This window comes from Musa acuminata, chromosome BXJ1-9, assembly GCF_036884655.1.
Source record: "Musa acuminata AAA Group cultivar baxijiao chromosome BXJ1-9, Cavendish_Baxijiao_AAA, whole genome shotgun sequence".
NCBI classification, from domain to species: Eukaryota; Viridiplantae; Streptophyta; class Magnoliopsida; order Zingiberales; family Musaceae; genus Musa; species Musa acuminata.
In genome coordinates, this window is record NC_088335.1 from 8,762,508 (window position 1) to 8,783,879 (window position 21,372).

General features: G+C 44.1%; 5 protein-coding genes across 8 annotated transcripts; 3 read left to right on the plus strand and 2 right to left on the minus strand.

The window, feature by feature from the left end:
- The first annotated feature begins 263 nt into the window (after positions 1 to 263).
- Positions 264 to 3,896, plus strand: LOC135593019 (uncharacterized). Of its 4 annotated transcripts, none has more exons than XM_065082815.1 (9): positions 264 to 677; positions 914 to 1,022; positions 1,150 to 1,294; positions 1,537 to 1,585; positions 1,667 to 1,813; positions 1,901 to 1,994; positions 2,677 to 2,803; positions 2,907 to 3,359; positions 3,433 to 3,896. In XM_065082815.1, exons 1-9 carry the CDS (start codon positions 399 to 401, stop codon positions 3,500 to 3,502), a joined length of 1,473 nt encoding a protein of 490 aa, XP_064938887.1. In that variant the 5' UTR covers positions 264 to 398; the 3' UTR covers positions 3,503 to 3,896. The 4 variants fall into 4 exon arrangements, with proteins under 4 accessions (XP_064938887.1, XP_064938888.1, XP_064938889.1 ...); XM_065082816.1 differs by having other exon boundaries at positions 3,436 to 3,896; XM_065082817.1 differs by having other exon boundaries at positions 482 to 677; positions 835 to 1,022.
- A 212-nt stretch (positions 3,897 to 4,108) lies between these two features.
- On the plus strand, positions 4,109 to 9,502 carry LOC103997837 (proteasome subunit beta type-3). The gene is made up of 7 exons (XM_009419164.3): positions 4,109 to 4,241; positions 4,320 to 4,501; positions 4,598 to 4,705; positions 5,513 to 5,602; positions 7,301 to 7,385; positions 8,855 to 8,949; positions 9,335 to 9,502. Exons 1-7 carry the CDS (start codon positions 4,236 to 4,238, stop codon positions 9,381 to 9,383), a joined length of 615 nt encoding a protein of 204 aa, XP_009417439.1. The 5' UTR covers positions 4,109 to 4,235; the 3' UTR covers positions 9,384 to 9,502.
- Positions 9,503 to 10,215: 713 nt separating this feature from the next.
- Positions 10,216 to 14,553, minus strand: LOC135593018 (plasma membrane ATPase-like). Its single transcript, XM_065082814.1, has 13 exons — positions 14,088 to 14,553; positions 13,889 to 14,008; positions 13,684 to 13,782; positions 13,479 to 13,616; positions 12,758 to 13,399; positions 12,574 to 12,693; positions 12,373 to 12,495; positions 11,888 to 12,299; positions 11,283 to 11,797; positions 11,031 to 11,204; positions 10,767 to 10,949; positions 10,507 to 10,688; positions 10,216 to 10,402 (listed from the first exon to the last, which is right to left on the minus strand). The coding sequence occupies exons 1-13, from the start codon at positions 14,151 to 14,153 to the stop codon at positions 10,306 to 10,308; spliced, it is 2,871 nt and encodes a 956-aa protein (XP_064938886.1). The 5' UTR covers positions 14,154 to 14,553; the 3' UTR covers positions 10,216 to 10,305.
- A 2,756-nt stretch (positions 14,554 to 17,309) lies between these two features.
- Positions 17,310 to 18,027, minus strand: LOC135593022 (large ribosomal subunit protein eL39-like). The gene is made up of 3 exons (XM_065082820.1): positions 17,871 to 18,027; positions 17,655 to 17,758; positions 17,310 to 17,550 (listed from the first exon to the last, which is right to left on the minus strand). The coding sequence occupies exons 1-3, from the start codon at positions 17,871 to 17,873 to the stop codon at positions 17,502 to 17,504; spliced, it is 156 nt and encodes a 51-aa protein (XP_064938892.1). The 5' UTR covers positions 17,874 to 18,027; the 3' UTR covers positions 17,310 to 17,501.
- Positions 18,028 to 19,151: 1,124 nt separating this feature from the next.
- LOC135593020 (uncharacterized) lies at positions 19,152 to 20,980 on the plus strand. Its single transcript, XM_065082819.1, has one exon. The coding sequence runs from the start codon at positions 19,706 to 19,708 to the stop codon at positions 20,846 to 20,848; it is 1,143 nt and encodes a 380-aa protein (XP_064938891.1). The 5' UTR covers positions 19,152 to 19,705; the 3' UTR covers positions 20,849 to 20,980.
- The last annotated feature ends 392 nt before the right edge of the window (positions 20,981 to 21,372 follow it).

The following is a 21,372-nucleotide window of genomic DNA, read 5'->3' on the forward strand; positions in this document are numbered from 1 at the left end:
CTCACTCCAAAAATGGTATTGATAAGTCAATATTTGATTGGTTCGTTATTGATGCGGATGATGTTAGCATCGTTTTAGGTAACGAGCGTACTCACACAGTTTTTATTCTTTTATAGCTTTGAAGATAATGATAGACTTGACGTACAAATGAGTTTTTGATTCTCTTATTCTTTAATGAATGTGGGACTGAGTCCAAAAATCGCATACATGTCATCCTACATAAATATATTATGTAATATGTAGTAAAAAACATTTTTTAGAACTTCTTGTATTTATCTGAGTTCAATAACGACCGTTATATTTCGTTCTTTGTTTATAACGGATCTTTGAAACGTCGACACGCATACAACGATATATATGATGCCATACACGGTAGTCACGCTCTTTTTATCTCTCTCATGCCGTCGGGCGTCCGCCTTCCCCTCCGCGTCCATCCGCCGGTCCCAGATGGCTTCGTCGCAGACCCTAAAGACCCTAAGCATTGGTGGCGAATGGACAAGGCTCGGTGTGTTTCTCCCACCGGTAGAAGGAACTACTCCAAGGCCTTTCCTCCTCTCTGCTCCTCCAATTGCCTTCCCCCTCCCACCGCATTATCCGCTCTGTACAAGCCAAGTTTGAGATATGCGATCCTCGGAGCTGGATTCGCAGGACTGTCGGTGGCCTGGCATCTTCTCAAGGTCGTAATTTTCTCTTTTTCCTTCCTCGCGTGTGATTCCGTTATTTTTCTTTTTGTCAGTGAAGAATTTAGCCTCGCAAGCGAGGTGTATGATGAATTGCCTGAACGAGTGGAGTGAAATTTCCTCTAGATTTAGTTGCCGTCGTCTTATTGGTTAGGGCGAAATGTCACCTACGTGCAAGAAAGGGCATTTTACTGATACATTTGCGCGACACGCTATCGTCCTATGTCATGCAGCAAAGCTCTGACGATTCACGGATTTGTATAGATATTTACGATGATGCTGGGATAGGTGGTGGTGCATCTGGTGCATCTGGAGGGCTCCTTCATCCTTACTCTCCTAAAGGTGCCCATAGTTCTCTCGGATTTATGTTAAATATGTCGAAAACATAAAGTCGTATTCTTTTGAAATTTATGCAAGCTTCAGTTTCTGACCAACCTCTTGAAACAATCCATCTTGTTTCTAATTGCAGCTAAGCTTCTTTGGAGAGGTTCGGAGTGCTGGAGAGAGTGCTTAGATTTGTTAATTATTGCAAACAGAGCGGTGGAAGCCAGAGCTTCGAGTAATGCTCCTCAAGACTCATTTTGTAGCTTCAAAGAAAGAATTGTCTGGAAAAGGTAATCATTTCCACAACACATTCATATTTCATTTCCAATAGACCACCTTAGAGTTCATGTAAATATGCTGCATTTCTGTTCATACAAAACATGTAAATTTTAGACCACAAATTAGTTACATGTGGACACTGTCAGAATGTATGTCAATCGCATCTCCTCGATTCTGACTTACAGTAAGTAACAGCAAATTTCTCAGATGCTTCAGTCTTTGAGGCTGATGGATGTTTTGTTCCATATTATAGGGGAATAATAAGACCTGCATCTCAGAAGAATGTTGACATTTTGAGGGAGGTAAAACCATTTAGTATTGCAGATTGATTGTTGCTTTGTATTACTTGCTTAGTGACCTTTATTTCTTCTTCAAGTGATTAGAATGCTCAGAGTTTCTCTGAGAGTTGCTATCTGGAACTCCTAGATAGGAGTGCTGCTCAATATCTGGTGCCTGATTTGTGTGTGCCACTTGACTTAGCTGTTTATATGCCCCTTGCTATGAACATCCATCCAAAACGATATCTTCAGGTGCAAATGTGTTTCTCTTATGGTTGCCTTAATCTTGGACAAAGTTTCTTTAGATACTCACTTGGCGATTAAATATTCTTTATGCAGGCACTGTTTTTAGCATGCAATGATCTGGCAGAATGCGAAGAAAGAGAGATTTACCTATTCAAAGAATCGATCAACAGTCTCCACCAACTATCAGGTAAACAATTTATTCTGCCAATCATGCCCTCCTTTCCCTTCGACCTCTGTCGAACATAAAAAATATAATGGAAAATTAATTCGTATGTTGGTCAAACTCTCATGAAGATTGATTCTTGGCAAAACATGCTTTCTTCTAGAAGTTTCGATTTGCGAGCAACTTTGATAACATGTTATCATGAAAAAGTCTTGTTAAGTTACTTAACTGTTACTTATTTTTCTCTAGAATATTAACCACCATGAAAAATGCAATTCACAGATATTTATATTGACTATCAGCACATCAACTCTTCAACTTATGCGTTCAAGTTCAATTCTGAATTTGACCCTGAAGTTAAAGCAATTCCACCTAAATTCTATGTGATTGTGGGAATCTAGTAAATTAGTACTTGTTTTTTCTTGAAGATTGGATTGCAGAAATTCTAAGCATCAGATACATACGTGCCAAACTTTGGGCTTTCAGGGAAAATGTTCCAATGTTTTCTGCTCGAATCATTTTCTTCCTGAATATTAGCAGATCATTGCATATACTTCATCTAATTCTAAATATGCATCCTCTCTAGTTATTTTCACCTGAAGTTATTCTAATTGTTATCTGCATGCAATGCAATCCTATATATCTATCCTATGCATTGAAATGCTAGCATACTACCGTTGTTCTAACTTCCAGTGAGAATGTGCAGAGGAATACGATGCAGTGGTTATTTGCCTTGGTGCTAAAGTGGACAAGCTTCCACAACTCTCGGGAAAGCTTCCCCTGAGGACATGCAGAGGCGTTATTGCTAAGCTCCAATTGCCATATGATCTCCCGTATGAATCATTGCTTCCCTCAGCGTTTCTTGTACTGACAGTCAAATTTATCTTCTCACTCAAATCTTCTAATGCAATGTCTTTTGAGAGAATCATCCTGCAGAGGTGAATATGATCACCAAAGACCCTCGATCTTGTCGGACGCATGGCTTGCGTTCCGAGAACCACGGAGCGTCTTGGTGGGATCAACTTGGGATTGGAATTCCAAAGATTATGCATCGAGTGTGTCGGAAGAAGAAGCTTCGAGGGCGATGGAAGAACTGATGCCGAAAGCCTCTGCCGTGTATCCACCCATACGAAACTGGACTTTTGTCGAAGCACAAGCCGGCCTGAGGGCGATGCCACCGCTGACTCCTTATGGCTCTCTCCCACTATTGGGTTGTGTTGATGACATTATTGGTGAGAGCGTGAAGTGCAGGTATTGGTTGGTTGGAGGTCTGGGTTCGAGGGGACTTCTGTACCATGGATTTGTAGGGAAGTTGACGGCCCAAGCTGTGCTTTCCTCCAATGAAAGTGTTCTTCCATCTGAGTTCACCCAATGGAAAAGCATATCAAAGTGAGCCATTCAAGTTCAATCTGTTGGATGTTTAAGTTGTACACACTGCTAATTTAGAGACACTATTTTTCAGCAGTATAATTGTCCTCTTGCATTTGGGTGAAAAATTGGATTTTGAGGACGGGGTTTGTGGAGTTGAGTGATGGGCGGGCGGCCGCCACTGGAAGAAGCCGAAGGTGGTGAGGCGTTCGGCTATGAATCGGGGTTTTTGTAGGTTTTCACCGGCGACCGCGACTGTGGAGGGAGAGGCGATGAGTCCACAGGTGGAATGAGGAAGCTCGAGCGAGAGAGAGAGACCTCTTCATCGTCTTCGGCCGTCGTGGTGGCATGAGGACGCTCGAGCGCGTCGAGGGGTGCGCCACATATTTGGATTCTGATCACCGCAAGTGAGTAAGAAGACCGAATTTGCACAATTTTGACAAAGTTTAAAATTTTTTAGACCACTTAACCATCCTCCTTCTGTGCGGTAAGTTCACTGATAAATTTGTAACTCGGTCTAACCACCGCTGTGACGTTAAGAAAACGACATTTACGAGTTCTGGGTGCCAGCTTACCGTTGCTTTGGTTTGCGGTAACTTAACCGATCAGTTCTCTAACGCCGCATTCTAATCACTTTCGTGAGAATAAGAATACGAAATTTTGTCATGTTTCGGTCATTTACAATATTTTTGGGCCACTCTGCATCCGGTCTAGGGTGCGGTAAGCTGACCGACAAAGGTTCAAACTTAGCCCGAAGGTCATGGGACCCCATTTAAAGCCCAAGAAAACCTGCTTTCGACGACACTTTAAATCCCTAGTAATTCCAAGGAGTGTTCACCAAGCCACCTTTCTCTTCCTTCGCGCTCGTCTTCGTCTCTTCTCTCTCCTCGCTGACTGATGTCGGTACGCATTTGATCGAAAAACTAAACCCCTCGTTCTTCTCGTCTTCTGAAAGAAATCTAATGTGTGTTTTCCCTTCAGATCTTTGAGTACAATGGGAGCGCCCTGGTGGCGATGGTCGGGAAGAATTGCTTTGCGATCGCCAGCGACCGCCGCCTTGGGGTTAACCTCCAGACCGTCGCTACTGATTTCCAGAGGATCTTCAAGATCCACGACAAGCTCTACATCGGCCTCTCTGGCCTCGCCACCGACGCCCAAACCATGTGAGCTGACCTCTATCCTGGACTATTTTGTTTGCCGGACTAGGTTTTGATGTGCGAATTTGATCTCTTGCTGCCTGTTGTTGTTGGGGACATAAGGTACCAGCGGCTGGTCTTTCGCCACAAGCTTTATCAGCTGAGGGAGGAAAGGGATATGAAGCCCCAGACTTTTGCCAGCCTCGTTTCGGCTCTGCTGTATGAGAAAAGGTTTGCTCTGCAATTATAAGTTGTAATTTTGCCGCAGTGCACTGCTATTTGAGGCCTCCTCCTACTTTATTGCCACTGGCGTTGAATTTTCTATTGCAGTGCGCTGCTTCCTCTTTGCATGTATGATTTCATATGGAATTTATAAACCCACCAAACGGAGTACATAATGCTAACAGGTGTTAAAAGAGACAAAAAAAAGTTATTAACGTCTGCAGAAAGTTACAGAAAAGAAATGTTGGGTTTTGGTTATTTTTACTAGTGAGATATGGATATTTTCAGCTAAGGCGGTAATCACCTCTGAAACTTTTGATGAACATTAACCAGTGACAAGGCCTATAAAATGAATAGTTAACTATTATTTGCTACCATGGTGCTACTTAAGCTTCAGTGTTGCTTTGATAAGTGATAAAAGTATGCAAACAAAACCAATTTATTAACATATGCAACTTAGTTATTTGGATGAAAGAAGAAATGACTTAAGTAGGAAATAACATATATAATTTGGTTATATTCATTTGTATCATGTTCATTTGTTAAATGTTTAGTTGAAATATTAAGGTATCAGAGTTTCTTTGGATAGTTTATGATAATAAACATTAATTGATTGTGAACATCTTTAAAATGCTTTAACCATATGAAAGATATGCATGCACTCTAGAACTGAAGAATCATATCTGCTACTTGACCATTTTTTTCCTGTTGTATTTTTTGTTTTTTGATCTGCTTTTAATTTTCGTTAGCTTCTTTTCAATTCCATATTGATGTTCTCACAGAAGAATTGTCTTGTTACTTTGGCTCTGGTTGTAGATTTGGTCCATACTTCTGTCAGCCTGTAATTGCTGGACTAGGTGACGATGATGTTCCATTCATTTGTACCATGGATTGCCTTGGTGCCAAGTATGCATCTTTTTCTCTTGCCTTACCCATGGATCATTCTTAAATATTGCTTTAAACAATTTCAACTTACAACACATACAGCTATTTTTATTGTAATTGACAGCTTTTTTGTTAACCCTATTATTGCCTATGTATATTTACCAACTAATGTGTGTGTATATATAAAGTATATAACTAAATAAAGTTGTCAGTAGAGTGTGTGTATATATGTATATCAACTAAAATATTCCTATACTCTTGGGCATTTTAATTCTCTCTTTTTTGTTTGTGCTTCATGTTGAAAGTTTAATATTGTACTGACATTTTACATGATTGCATCTCTGTAGGAAATCATCCTAAACATTTGTAATTATAAGTTACTCCGAGAAGAAATTTAAATGTATCTACTGCAAGATGTACTGTAATATCATTTCATAGAAAAGATTAGTGATGCTTCATGCATGTTTTAAGGTACAGGATTTTGTAGGAGTTGAGGTAGTGTGTACGTTGTTGAATCAATCAGAAAGTTTCTCTGAAGTAATTTTCATGTAACAAACTTAATAATTTCAAATAGATCTTGGTACAGAATGATTTTCAGGTGAATCCCTAGATTTGAAATAGATTGTCATCTATTTTGTTGGCTTCTATTTTCATCTGTTGTATATGGTCTTTCTAGATTGTCACAAAACAAAACAAAAAACAAGCCGTAATGTCCAAACTATTTGGGCTGGCCCATGGATCTTTTAGTGTCTATCTATTATTTAATATATCACAGATATCTCTTGAAATTTCTTCATATCAACAATTTTCTATGTTTGTCATGTATATTGGCATATAGGTGCTTCTCTGGTTCCTTGTTTTCATAACAAGTCTCATATGTATTCTTGTAATGGTCCTAAATGCATTGCTTCATGCAGTTTTATGAATATACCTCATGATAAGTACACCACTTTTTTGCATAGTTCTAGCTTTATTGTGTTTATGAGAAACTCTCAAACAAGATGGAGGCACAAGTATTCATAGCTGTGCTTGGTGCATGCTTTGCTCTTAGCTTCTTAGAATACAAAATACAACACTGGTGGACCTTGAAAAAATGTTCATAGAACAAGTTAGAACAAATAACTATATTTTGTCCTACATGTGTGCTCATAGGTGTTCTGTCACACATAATGCCTTGATAGTCACTGAGCAATACTTTATTTGGAAAATGAGAGATTACAATGTCTTGTTGAGTTGGTAAATGGAAAGATACCCAAGTGAAATTGGTGCAATCAACATAGGGAATTTCAAATTAGGCATATTGGTGTATTGAGGAGATCGTGGCAACTGATAGTTCAATCACACTTATCTTTTTTGCTCTGTTTTATTCTACCATGTTTACAACTTTTCATTAAACTCATATTACTTGTTTGTGTGGTTGCTACATCTCATTGATGCTCTGTCTATCTCTGCACTTGTAGAAAAAGATTCTTTTTGCAGTTAGCAAGCCAAATATTATAGACAATAAAAAATGACTCTGATGCTTTACTCAATAACCATGACTATTGAAGAGATCCTAGTACATTCTATAAAACATATTAAAAAAGCTATATATATATATATATATATATATATATATATATATATATATATATATATATATATATATATATTATAAAACACAATGAAACACACTCTATATATATTCATGCCGTTTATTGGATGTTTACTTGCATGCAGGGAACTTGCCAAAGATTTTGTTGTCTCTGGTACAGCCTCAGAGTCTCTTTATGGTGCTTGTGAATCCATGTACAAGCCTAACATGGTAACTTACTATCTTGGAGTACTTGATCTGACAGTATGTATGTTCGCCACCTTAACTTGGATTCATTAGCCAATTGCTCTTTTCTGAAACATGCAAAACTATAGGATTTATTACGGCAATGCTAATTCTTATAGTATTGATAGGTGTAAGTGAGCTTATAGAGAAGCTTTATTTGGACATTTTTTTTCTGGTTTTCCTTGCAGTATCCAGAACTTAAAAAGCTAGATGTCTCTTTTGATGGTGAACCATCTTATCTGTTTACATCTTCCATGCATCCAGGAAGTTGCAAGAGATGGGAGTTGAAAGCATGTTTTTTTAGGCCTTATATTTAAATTTTTGAGGTTGTTCCTGAGAAATCACTTCTTCAGATGAAACTCTGGGGTTCAGATAAACAAGCATTACCTCTTTTCTTTCTATGTACTCCATCCAGAACAAGTGATTCACCTTTTAAACAAAAAAAGGGTTGCATTCTCAACACTTTTACCCACTCTCTTGTGTCACACTAATTATGGTGCTGTGCACATCAACCAATGTTGACCACCACAGCCAACCCACCACGTCACCCACTAGTTTATATGTGCCGAAGCAGAGTTGTCTGCCACATAAAATCGAGCTATCCATGATCTTCCCTCATATACTCCATTGACAAAATTAGAACAGCACGTGGTTTGGGAATTCTGTTCCTTATGGCAACATGAGTCAGCAACTTGTGTTCTGGCCCAAACAGGAGCCGGGACCCCAAAAGGAAATCTGCACAGAAGCATTGATGCAGTGAATGTTGACATTAAATGAATAATTAGGTAATTAACTTTTTCATTGTGTCTGCAATATGATTAGATGGGAGAATGGATAGACTGTAAATAGTTAAACTATACACTTTTTCTGGTTGTTTTTGTTGACTGCTTTACTTTTTTTTTCGTAGAATTTTTTTAGTAATGAAATTCTTAGTTTTTAGTTAGATTAATTCCTTGGATGTTCTTTTTAGTCAAAATAGGACACCCTTTTTAGCAGGGGCTACTCCTAACAATTTGGTATTAGAGTAATACCGATCTACAGGAGCAAGCGTGACATTAAAGGCATTGAATGAGGGAATAACATGGGTGATTGGGGGCAACAGAGGAGCACAGATCGCTCCGTAATGATCAATTAGGTTCGAGACTAGGGTACTCCAAAGGTGTGATTGCACGCATATGAGAGTCTGTATTGCTAGAAGTATGTAAAAGCATTATTGATTTAGTTTCTTCATTTTTTAAATGCATGTCACAACATGGTAAAACAATGAAATAAGACAATTCCTTTATGTACTAAAAGGAATTCAGATTAAATCGGGGACATTTAAATAACACTTGGAAGAAGAAACCAGTACAGTTTGCGTGCTTTTTGTTTGTTCATGTTCTTATCTGCACTTATTGGTGACTTCTTTCTTGAAGCCAGCAGCATGTCTAAACATTGTTCTTTCTTCTTACTAGGAACCTGAAGAATTGTTTGAGACAATCTCACAAGCTTTATTATCGTCTGTGGATCGTGATTGTTTGAGTGGTTGGGGAGGGCATGTCCTTCTTGTGTAAGTCTGATGATACTCTATTTGGTTACTCTTTAGATCATTTATGTTTTTGTTTCTTGTAGGATTCTAGTAAATATGTAAAAACAGATTCGTCCATTGTCTCTATGCTACAAACTTTATCTTTGAATTCCGAAGTCATGTATGCACATGGCAACCAAAAGAAATAAGACTAAATGCACTAGAAAAGCTGTTCCCTTCTGTTTTTTTTTTCCTTTTTTTTTCCATGGGTGTTCGGGTTATTGGTTTTCACTTTGTCGCATATTTTATGCCACTTACAAGGTTTTCTTATAGATGGCATCAAGTATGTGCATCATAGAGCTTCCAACATCCCATCAATCTAAAATCATCATATCCATTCACCAAATTCTTTTTTCATTCTTTGCAGGACACCAACCGAAGTGCAGGAAAGAACCTTAAAGGGAAGGATGGATTAAGTCTGATTTAAATTGAACATAAGTTCATATTTTCCTTGAATTCTGCTTTCCTTGGTGGAAGCCAACAGACTGTAATTTTGTCTTTAAGGCCATAATGTGAGACTGTAGTTCTTGGATCAGTTTCTTCTCGTTAAAAAAATTGTGTTTCCGTTATATAAGCTGAGCAACGGTGATGAGATATGGTTGCCTTGTTTGGTTTTCAACTTTAATTTGCTTACATGGAGATAAAAAAGCAAAGGTAATCATTCACAAAGTTGGCATGTCATTTTGTCGAGTTTATTTCGTTTCATTCAAGTTAAAAATAACTGGTATGTTGTTTTGTGAAATTTGATTAATTCAATGAAATTATTTTATTGTCAGCTGCTCAAAGCCTTGTTAGTATCCTGATATTTACTTTATTGAGAATTATCAGACTTTTCTAGGGTTATATTAACTTCATTCAAATTCTGTTTAGAATTTTTATCTCCTAATTTATTAAGGTTTCTCTAAATGTCAATTGATTGTACTGGTGACAGGATCTGCTGGTAAAAGATGCTCATCGTGTGCTGGTAGGAAGTAAAGATATGCATATTTGCTTGCTTTGTGGTTCTTTTAAGCATGCAGTGTAGAATGATAGTCCTGCTGGCCATTTATTTTGTATTTTTTTTCTCTTATTTCTAGGAGGATTTTGGTTGATCTTATGCTTCATATTTAAGCTGCAGAAACGGGACACGCACTCCCAACCCCACAGGAATTGGAGCATAGACGAGGAGCCCATTAACACACGCCAACGTTCAGGCAAGTAAATAAATGTTTCCTAGTAAGATCGATCAATTTAGTCTGGCATATCATAAGACGTCACATAATCTCCACGCATACAAATAGAAAAAACAGCACCTTCATGTCTCTTTATGCATATATATATTTATATATATGCTTTGCTTTATACGGTGTAGTGCTGCTGTATCGTCTCAATGTCCAATCCCTTGAGCTTCACGACCGACTCGACGTGGCCTTTAAGCGTGTGCAGTTCCCTTAGCCTGCATCATATACGTTTGATTGCATTCATCAACCCTCATGTAATTGCTAATGGCATGAAATCCATCTTATTAAAAGTTTAACGCAGGTCAGATTGGTGGATTACCGGGCAACCTCGGCGCGCTTCTTTGCCTGCTCCGCGATCTCCGACAGCTCTCTGTAGCTGCTCTTGTCGTTGAAGAGTCCGGGGGTGTCCGCCGGCTGCAGGCCGTGCAGGGTGCGCTGCGCCAGAGCCCACTGCGCCTCCCTCTCGCCCCGCCCGTAATCCTTCTTCGTGGTGAATGCCGTCTGCAATCATATGGTGGAGTATGGGGTGAGATGCATGTGCTGCAATGGCCTTCATCAGATCCCGGGAAGAAGGAAGACCTTGTTCTCGAGAAGGTTGTCCCAGGCCTTGCCGCTGAGCGTGTAGCGGATGATGAACTTGAGGACGTCGAGAGGGAAGTAGGTGACCAAGCTGAAGAGCCAGATGATCCCTGCCCATCCCCATCCGATGCCCTGAATCCTGGCAAACCCCCATGATGCGTACGCCGCGATCACCGTCGCCACCTATCATCCAAGGGAGGGAGTGTTTCAGCGGATCTGATGAAGAACGAACAACCGCGCAAAGGATGAAGACGACGGGATTACCAGCTGGGCGGCCATAAATGCGGTGACCAGCAGCAGGCCGGGGCGCTCGACGAAGGACCAGCTCCGCGACCTGGTGACGAAGATGAGCGCCTGGCTGATGATGCTCACTTGCAGGTAGAGTGCTGCCGTCAACTCATTGAGGTTGTCTCTGATCGGCTTAACGCCGAACTTTTCCTGTTTGCAGAGGGGAATTGCGATGCGTTAGCGGTCACTTCGTTGCTGCTGCAAAGAGCAGGAGCTGCTGCTACTCACGGGGAAGAAGTCGGTGTCGTGAGCTAGCCAGAAGAAGACGACGGTCATCAGGGCGAGGTAGGTGCCGAGGACGATTCCGGTGGCGAAGATCTCCCGGAGCTTCCATGAGTCGGGCAGGGGGGAAGGCTTCACCCTGTCCTTAGAGATGGTCATGATGGTGCCGTCGTTGAGGATGGCGATGATAAGAACCATGAAGGGGGAGAAGTCGAAGCGCCAGATGAGGGCGATAAGCATGAAGCCGAGCACGATACGGATGGTGATGGAGACGGCGTAGATGGTGTAGTTCTTCATGCGCTGGAAGATGGCGCGGCTTGTCAGCACCGCGCTGACGATGACGCTGAGCCCGGGCTCCGTCAGCACGATGTCCGACGCGCTGCGCGCCGCGTCCGTCGCGTCCGCCACCGCGATGCCGATGTCTGCCTTCTTCAGCGCCGGTGCGTCGTTGACGCCGTCCCCTGTCATGCCGCAGATGTGCTTCCTGTCCTGCAGCCTCTTCACGATCTCATACTTGTGCTCTGAACCACCACATCAATCCGCCACCCGTGAGTAGGCCCATCAACGCAGCATCAGTTCTCCAGCACAGAGATCATGGAACTCATCCTTACCAGGGAAGACTCCGGCAAACCCATCGGCCTTCTCGATGAGCTCGTCGATGGGGAGGCCACTGACGTCGTCGTTCTTCTCGCCAAGAAGGGTCGAGGAAGGATACATGTTCGTTCCCATGCCAAGCCTGCGCCCAGTCTCCTTGCCGATGGCAAGCTGGTCGCCGGTGATCATCTTGACGTTGACGCCGAGGTCGAGGGCACGGCGGATGGTCTCGGCACTGTCGTGCCTTGGAGGGTCGAAGAGGGGCAACAGGCCCATGAATTGCCACGGACCGCCGGCGCTTTCCTTGTTGGCCTCGGGAACCTCCTGCCTCGCCACACCGAGAGCGCGAAGACCGCGCTCGGCGAACTTGTCGATCATGCTGTGGACCTTCTTCTTCGCATCATCTCTCAGGTTGCAGAGGTCAATAATCTGAAGGATACAGAGAGAGGATGAAATCTCAGCATCAAGGGGAACACACAGAAGCGTTTGCACGCACTGATACCTGCTCAGGTGCGCCCTTGCTTGATCGGTGCCACTTGCCATTGGAGTCGATGTAGGTGATGGCAGTGCGCTTGTCGACTGGATTAAATGGCAGAAAATGGACTTCCTGGATCCCTGCACGTGCCTGCAAACACAGAGCTCATGAACATGAGCATGGATCAATGCAACGAAGAAGGCAGAAGAGGTAGCAACAGCTCAGTACCTCCTTAGGGTCAGCCAGCATGTTAACAATGGAAGCATCGATGGCGTCCTGGTTCTCAACCCTAGACGCCCTTGCAGCATACAGCACCACCGAATCCTTATCCAGGCCACTCACAAACACCTGCAAGAACCGATGCATATGAGACCAATCGCCATGAGTCAAGAAGCTGGCACTTGAGCATCACCTCGATCAAGCTCTTGTCGACGGTGAGCTTGTTGAGGGTGAGCGTGCCGGTCTTGTCGCTGCAGAGCACGTCCATGCCAGCCATCTCCTCGATGGCGGTCATCCTCTTGGTGATGGCTCCCTGCTCTGATAACCGGTGGGATCCGATGGCCATGGTGACCGACAGCACGGTGGGCATGGCGATCGGAATGCCACCGATGAGCAGGACCAGGAGGTTGTCGATGCCGTCGCGATACCTCCGGTGCTGGATGGGGTACATGACGATGATCTCGATGATCATACCGATGGCGATGGAACAGATGCAGAAGTTTCCGATGGCCGTCAGCACCTTCTGGAAGTGACCCACGTTGTTGGTGCTGTCGACGAGGTGCGCGGCCTTGCCGAAGAAGGTGTGGACGCCGGTGGCGATGACGATGGCCTCGATCTCGCCTTGCTTGCAGGTGGAACCCGAGAAGACCTCGTCGCCGGGGTGCTTCGTCACGGGGAGGGACTCGCCGGTGAGAGCAGACTGGTCGATTTTGAGAGGATCGCCCTCCAAGAGGCGGGCATCGGCCGGGATGATGTCACCGAGCTTGATGCTGATGATATCGCCGGGGACGAGGATAGCCGCCTCCTGCTCGGACCACTTGTCGTCCCTCAACACCTGTGCCAGACCACCCATTTACATCAGCGAGGAAGGGCATGGTGTGCAAGCAAGCTATCCATGGATGTTAGGAAGAGACCTTAGTCTTGGGAGCGAGGCCAGCCATGAGGGCTGCGGCGGCGTTTCCAGCGTTGTTCTCCTCGATGAAGCTGATGGTGGAGTTGATGATGAGGAGGACAACGATTCCAACGAAGTCCTGCCAATCTGGTGGCTCGCCCTGCGAAATCGCAGCCATACATCGTCAGATGCTCCGACGGAAGAGGAGATAGCAGAATGGAATTTACCCCTCCGTTATCCAACGCGATGGCCATGATGGCGGCGATCTCCATGACCCAAGAGAGCGGGTTCCACATGAAGCCCAAGAACTTGAGGAACTTGCTCTCCTGTTACACACACACACACACACAAGAAACTGAGAAATCGAGCTAATGAAGGACGAGCACTGATTACATGGTGAAGAAGAAGAAGAAGGGCAAACAGAGACTGCACCGTTTTCTCCTCGAGCTTGTTAGGGCCAAAGATTTGGAGCCGCTGCTCCCCTTCGGCAGAGGAGAGCCCCTCGCGGCTACATTTCAGCTGCGCGAACACCTCCTCCACCGGGATTCTCTCCTGCACGACCCAAGGCAAAAAGAATAATGAGCGATGGAAGACACAAGGAATCAGTACAGCAATGAGGAAAGGATCTTACCAGGTCGACCGACTCGTTCTTGATCTGCTCCAGGGAGATGGAGCCATCACCACCGGCGGTCGCCATCTTGTGCTATTTGTTTTTTTAGGTTTCTGTGCAAAGTTGTGCTGGTTGTTGGAGGCCGAGAGCTACTGGAAGAGGTACGGGGAGAGCAGGAGAGGCATGGGCTACTACTTTGTTCGTCCTCTCTCCTTGCTCTTGTTCTCTGCGCTCTCTCTACTGCTTCATAGGCGGTGAAGAAAGCGAGGGGGGGGATGCGTTCACTTATAGGAGGCGGAGGGGAGGGGGTGGGGCGGAGTCCTGTGGCCCGCCGCTGAACCCGGTGACTCCCTTCGCCATCTGTTGCTCGAGGCTCCAACTGATACGTGTCGGGCGCGTTGCGGGGAGCGGAGCGAAGTGGGGGCAGCGCCATTCGTTCATTCATTCATACCTGGAGGACGAGGAGAAAGAAGAGGGAGAGACGGGCGACCGGAACCACCCTCGCGTTGTTTCGGCTCCACGGATCGCCGTGTGACAGGTTCCTCGCCAAGCCATGCAAACACGTGGTGGCCGCTGCATCATTCCTTCAGGGTTGATGTCACTCCTAGCAGTGAGTGGAGCCCATGCGACCAACCACATCACCCCTGAAATTTTGTAGGCGTAGCTTCCATCCACCTAAAAAGCATTTTCCAGAACGAATTACTGTTAATTTCCTTTGGTGTCCGCAACGATCAAACCAAACCTCGAGTTTATTGCTTATGCTTTGGAAGGCCGAGAGGGCGGTCACTTGATCTGATACAATCTGAATCAAATGACAGGTATGCCAGTGATATGATCTTAGATTGTGATGGTTTTTCCCATCACTCTTCTGGACCTGCAGGTGTTGGCTCAGTCGATGAGAAATTTTTGTAAATCCACTTGGTTTTGGGTTCATTGAAAGAAGATATAAGCTCATGGATTACATAATCCATCTCGAAGAAGGTAAATTGAAACCCATCGATGACAAATGGGTCACCATACAATGAGCCACTTCTTGCTTTCTTCCTAAGTTGTTATGGCTGATAGGCCAACCAAAACGTCTCCCCATTAACGATGATGGTAAAAAAAATACTTCGCAATGGAATCAACAAATGAATCAGACTACATCTTCCTATCATCAGGATATGATGATATCAACCTTTCATAGATTACTTGCTCAAACATAGAAGAAGAATGAAGTGGCTCAACGCATCCACAATAACAATTTATGATCAAGTACTCGATCCTCTGTCAACATCTCAGAATTGAGGAGCTAAATGACAAGTCCATTCATCGATGATAAATACATCACCTAGCTTCTTTTTTTTTTTTGTCAATAAAATGATGAAATCCGTTCTCAAATAGTCGTTCTCAAAATAATCATAAGAGATGTTACGCAACAAGTATCAACTCTTGGTTTCATTCTCCGACCAAGTTCTGATGGTCACCCTACCAAGTTCTGTCTGAACCACTATTAGAAGTTCCATATCAATTCTGAATGTACATAATTATTGACAAAGATATAAACAATTTTCAACATACCCCTTCTCGGTTCTCATTCCTATGGGGTGAGATATCAAGCAGCAAGCAGCTATCCTACTCCATGAGATGATTCACTCTCAAACAATTCAAAGAATACGCACAATCAGTAGAAGAAATGATTTGACAATATAGATATACGTAGGAAGATCTCAAAAGGTGTGGGGAACAATTTTAACCGGTTCCTTAGCATAGCATCATCCAATCTAGTGCTTCGAAATGCTAGACAAGCTTCGACTCTGTTATCAAATCCATCCCTATGGTTCTTTTACCTTCGCAAAACATCATTCTTTCAAGTGCTTTGATATGCTAGTCAATTGGACCCTATTATAAAGCTCTTCCAAAAACATTGTCCAATAACTCTTTCAACATTCAAGACATTGCACCATTTACCCATATAACCAGATTCTATAACATGAATGATCAACTCTTTGTTTGATGCATAGTCAATATTACATGAAAAACTATCAACTCTGTTTGATAGGATAGTATATGATGATTTACTCCCATACAGTTCAAAGAATAAACACAATTTCTAGAACAAATGTTTGATAGAACATATATACTTAGCAGCTCTCAGAAGGTGCGGAAAACAATTTTCTCCAGTACTTTTACCTTGACATAGCACCATTCAGTAGACATGATAGACAACACTAGACCTTATTACAAGAACCATCTCTGCCAGTTCTTTTACCTTAGTGAAGCATCATTTCAGCCAAATGCTTCAATATTCTAGAAAGGTAGGACCCAATTCTAAAATCCATCTCCACAAGACATGATACGATAACTACTTTGTACTTTCAAGACATTGCACCACTTTTCTTACCATATAACAAGTTTCTGTAAGCATGTGCCCTAATGGAATCATCAACTCTTTATGTAATTCATGTATGTGATTTTCTGATAATAACAATATTACATGTAAAACAATCTGCCTCGGAAAGATCTCACGTTCAAACCTGTCCAGGTCAACTCTTAGTGTGATCCAATGTTTTTTTTGTATTTTTCTAATAAGATCAGTATTACCTGAAAAACAATCTACCCCAAAAAGATCCCATGTTGAACATGTACTGCTGATGACCATTCACAGTGAACATATTTCCAAGTCATATTCATTAATTAATCTTATCCTCAACCAGAAACACTGCATAACAGTTTTGCTGACAACTAATATTTCATTATCATACATGAGCATAGCTCTCTACTCATTCTTCACTGAAATGAAGTATCAACTCAAATGAGGATGCAAGTAGATAAAAACACTACAAAGCATGTTAAAGAATTAGTAATTACTACAACCTAAAAATTTAGAGGGTTGAGTTGGCTTTAACGATGGTTTTCGATAAAATCCATGTCGCAGAGCTTAAAATCTGTGTGTACTAAAACCACACAGCTCGCAGTCTACTGCATCATATCAAAATAGTCCAAAACAAATCACTGCAGGTATATAATCTTCATAAGAACACCAATTGCAAAGGAAAACGAGTACAATTGGAAACACTACAAAGCATGTTAAAGAATTAGTAATTACTACAACCTAAAAATTTGGAGGGTTGAGTTGGCTTTAACGATGGTTATAGATAAAATCCATGTCACGGAGCTTAAAATCTGTATGTACTAAAACCACACGGCTCGCAGTCTACTGCATCATATCAAAATAGCCCAAAACAAATCACTGCAGACATATAATCTTCATAAGAACACCAATTGCAAAGGAAAACGAGTACAGTTGGAGTAATGAGTAGTGTAGCAACTAGGCAAAGCAATCTAACATTCCAAAATGATCGCCATTGATGGCAATTCGGTCATAGCATAAGCAAGGGAAAATAGATTATTAAGAGAAAAGAGAAGAACAAAAGGAGCCCGTCTAGGGTGACCTCAGAACCCTAGCTTCGTGCGGCGCCAATGCCTGCGCTTCGCGTTGTACCTAACAAGCCACGAAAGCACCGCCATTTAGGAGATGAGATGGGATGGTAGAGTTGAAGGACAAGAAGCGATCAAAACGCCCGAGTTGGATCGAAGCGAGAGCACCTGATGGTGTTGTCGCTGCGCATGCGGATCCAGTGGGGGATCGGCCGGTTCTGCCTCATCTTCTTCGCCAGCTTCTTCTTGATCCGGAACGTCTTGTGCGACGGCTGCAGCAGAAGAAACAACCAATCCGAGGCATCAGTTCAAGTCACGTCCCAAAATCGAAACCCTAACCCTAATCCTAACAATCAGATGAAAGGAAGAGGGTACAAGACTTACCATTTCCGCTGCTCCCGAGACCTCCGCAAGCAACTGCAGAAACCCCAATCCAAAACCCTCTCGGTCCTAACTCGTGTTCTCTGCCGAAGCGGATAAGCATCTATAAATGGGCCAACTGATGCCCATTTTGGCCCACAAGGCTTCATGTTACTCAATGTTCAGTTTGGGCCTCCAAACAAGCCAAACTCGGCCCAGTTTTATTAAGCTTAGATTGCTGGCTCATCAAAGCCTGTAAAGCTAGAAATAGATCTACAATGATCAGCAGAGCAGCATTTGCGGTGGAGGACAATAATCTGAATTGATCTCTCAATCCAATTATGGTGGAGAAGTAAGAACACAGAAGTAAGTGATCCGATTCACTTCTGAATGGAGAGTGGTTATACCAGTGAGTGCCTCTATATAAAAATACATATGTGGAGCAGCAGAGTTTTTGTTGGTTTGATCAGTAGGTGTACCAGCAAAGCAAACGCACCATTTTTACGGTACTATGGGTTGCAATCCTCTCTTCTCCTCCGTGGAGACCGGTGAGGATCATCGACCTTTCATCAGCGTTGGATTCTGCAGCGAGGTTGTGGGAAGGGGGAAGGAGATGGGGGGCCATGCGAGGATCAGACGGCACATGGATTAGGTGGGGTTTCTTTGGACTTTGGAGCCTCCCTCTTCCTGTGCCACCACTCCTACCAAGAGATGAAGAGATGCTTATGAGCAAAGCAACAGCAGAAACCATATGCCTGCTTCCTGCTTCCTGCTTCCTGCTTCCTGCTTCCTGCTTCCTGCTTCCATGGACACGAAGAAGAACAATGTCTCCATCAGTTGCTTGCACACATGAGTTCTCAATACGTATACGTTGCATCCTACTGTGGCCTTCTGCCGGCCGGCCATTAGGAGCACTACCATAGATGGGACTTGTCTCCTGCTCTCCACTGGAGACTTAGTCCCTTCAAAGAGGTAAGAGAACGGTGTTCTCGAGAGCATCAAGTTGATGAGACTGTTAGGAACGATCAACCAGCCAACAATAGTATTGAGAACGCCATCATAATTAACTTGCAAGCAATCTCTCTCCCCTCGAGTTGGTAGGAAAAGTTGCATGCTGATTCATCGCCTGCCAGCTCGATCACAGCGCGAAGTTTGATGAGCCCAGAGTCAAACCTAAATCTCATCAGTCACCGAACAACAAGACAGCGGAATTGTCGTGTCGATCTCAGAATGAGAAGATTATGGCTCGTTGGAACAGATGGGGGAGAGAAGAAGAAGAAGCTGTTGTTCTCCTGACGTCACGGTACATTTAGATCTTTCATTTGGAGAATTCACCTTCGTTGACTCGACCTGTTGACCCACACCCTTCCCTGCAATTACAGACATTTGACTTGGTCTCCGATTCAAATGTCAAGGCTATGCAACACCAACTTGGACGATGAATCATATCCACCTATTTAGAATCTTGTGTTAGATTTTGTTGCTCGATCATTTGGTGTTTCAATTAGTCTAATCTGAGGGCACGACGGCAACTGTCGCCGGCATCTCATCGATCCTCCTAATCTTTAATGCTCTCCATCTGATCTTAAGACTAATCACCCAGTGTTAGTACTAACAAGTAATTAATCACCACATCCGAGAAGCCATCGGAATCCAATGGAGTTGTTGCGGTCACCGACGCGGTGACGTTACGCCCCCGCTCTCGAGTTTTATGTTGCAGCCCCTCTCTCCTGTTGGATGACCAGACTCTCTCTCTCTCTCTCTCCGTCTCCGTCTCTCTCCATCGAAAGCTCTGCTTTTTTATCTGTTGCAGCTCCGGTTTGCTGAGGAAATTATAGGCAACGAGGGCTGGAGAGAGGATGCCAGAATCCATGCCGGCGTGCTTCCGTGGCGGTGGCGCCGGGATGCCGCCATCGAAGGCGGCAGGGCCCAGCCTGACGACCTCGGTCTACGAGACGCACCTCGGCGTCGCAGCCCTCACCTGGTCCCGCACCGTGCTAGGCCTCTCCCTCCGCACAGAGCTCCGCCTGTCCGCTGACGAGGAGGATGAGGAAGAGCCCGTCCGGTTCCGTATCCGGCCGTGGCTGCTCTGGAAGCGGCGCGGGACGAAGCGGTTCCACCTCAAGGACGACCGCGGCCACCGCTGCGTGGACTTCGCGTGGGACCTGACGCGCGCCAGCTTTCCTCCCGGGGGCGGTCCAGAGCCGGCCGCCGGGTTCTTCGTCGCCGTCTCCGTGGATGGAGAGATGCTCCTTGTTGCCGGGGATCTCGCCGAAGAGGCCTTTAAGAAGTCGAAAGCCCGGCTGCCTCAGACGCCCCTGCTCTCGCGCCCGGCGCTGGTCTCGAGGCAGGAGCACGTTGTTTTGGCGGACCAAGGCGGCCGGAGATCGTACTTGACACGGGCCCGGCTCGGCGGCCGGGACCGCGAGATCTCGATCGAGCTTGAGGCGAAGGATAAGGGGAGAGATGTGGCGATGTCGGTAGGGGTCGATGGCGAGCGGATCCTGCAGGTCCGTCGGCTCCGTTGGAAGTTCCGGGGGAGCGATAAGGCGGATGTCGACGGCTGCGGCCGGATCCAGGTCTCGTGGGACCTCCACAACTGGTTCTTCCACTCCAAGGACGACACGGCCGCTCCTCACGGCGTCGCCACGGCCGGGGCGGCGGAGACGGGGGACGCCGTGTTCGTCCTCCGATTCGAGGGAGAGGAAGAGGGAAAACAGGAGGGGCATATCGGGAATGCGATGTACCAAAGTCTGGTGGCGCGGGGGTATAATGGGAAGCACATGAACCGTAATTGGAGCGAGAGCAGTAGTGGCGGCGGCGCCGGAGATAGGCGGATGGGGAGGAAGAAGAGCTTGAGGAAGACGAGTTCTTCGTCCTCGTCGACCTCATCAGCGTCATCGGTGAGCAATTCGACGGTAATGGAGTGGGCGAGCCCGGAGGAGGTGGAGCTGCAGCGGGCGCGTGGGTTCTCGCTGTTGGTGTATGCCTGGAAGAGCTGATCCACTTGGGAAAAATGATTGGCTTGATAATTCCTATTTCTTTTCTCTCTTATTTTTATATGTTTGCAAATTGCTGTTTGGATTTTCTATTAAAATTCTTGGTTGAAATATCAAATTGACTCCTTTGTTTTCTTTTTCTTTTTTTTTTTTTTTTTTGGAGATAGTATGTCTACATAGATTGCAAAAACATATATTCGGGGATTAATTCAGTAGATAAGACTACCAAAAAAAAAGGAAATGATTAGTCAATTATTTTCCTTTATAGGTTGCTTGCATCTATGTGAGGTTTTGATCTCAAAGTTATTGTCCTACTTTTATTTGTTATAATTTTTTAAAAAAACAAGTGACGAAAGTTGAATTGGAGCTCAACATCTTGTGATCATCTGTCAAATCTTTATCAGTTAAATTAGCCATCATCTTGTTATAAAAATAGTTGGACAGAATTATCCGGCCAAAACTGTTGTTGGTGGCAAATGTTAATAAGCCAATATTGGAGGTGTTTTGGAGTGTTGCTTTGGATAGAT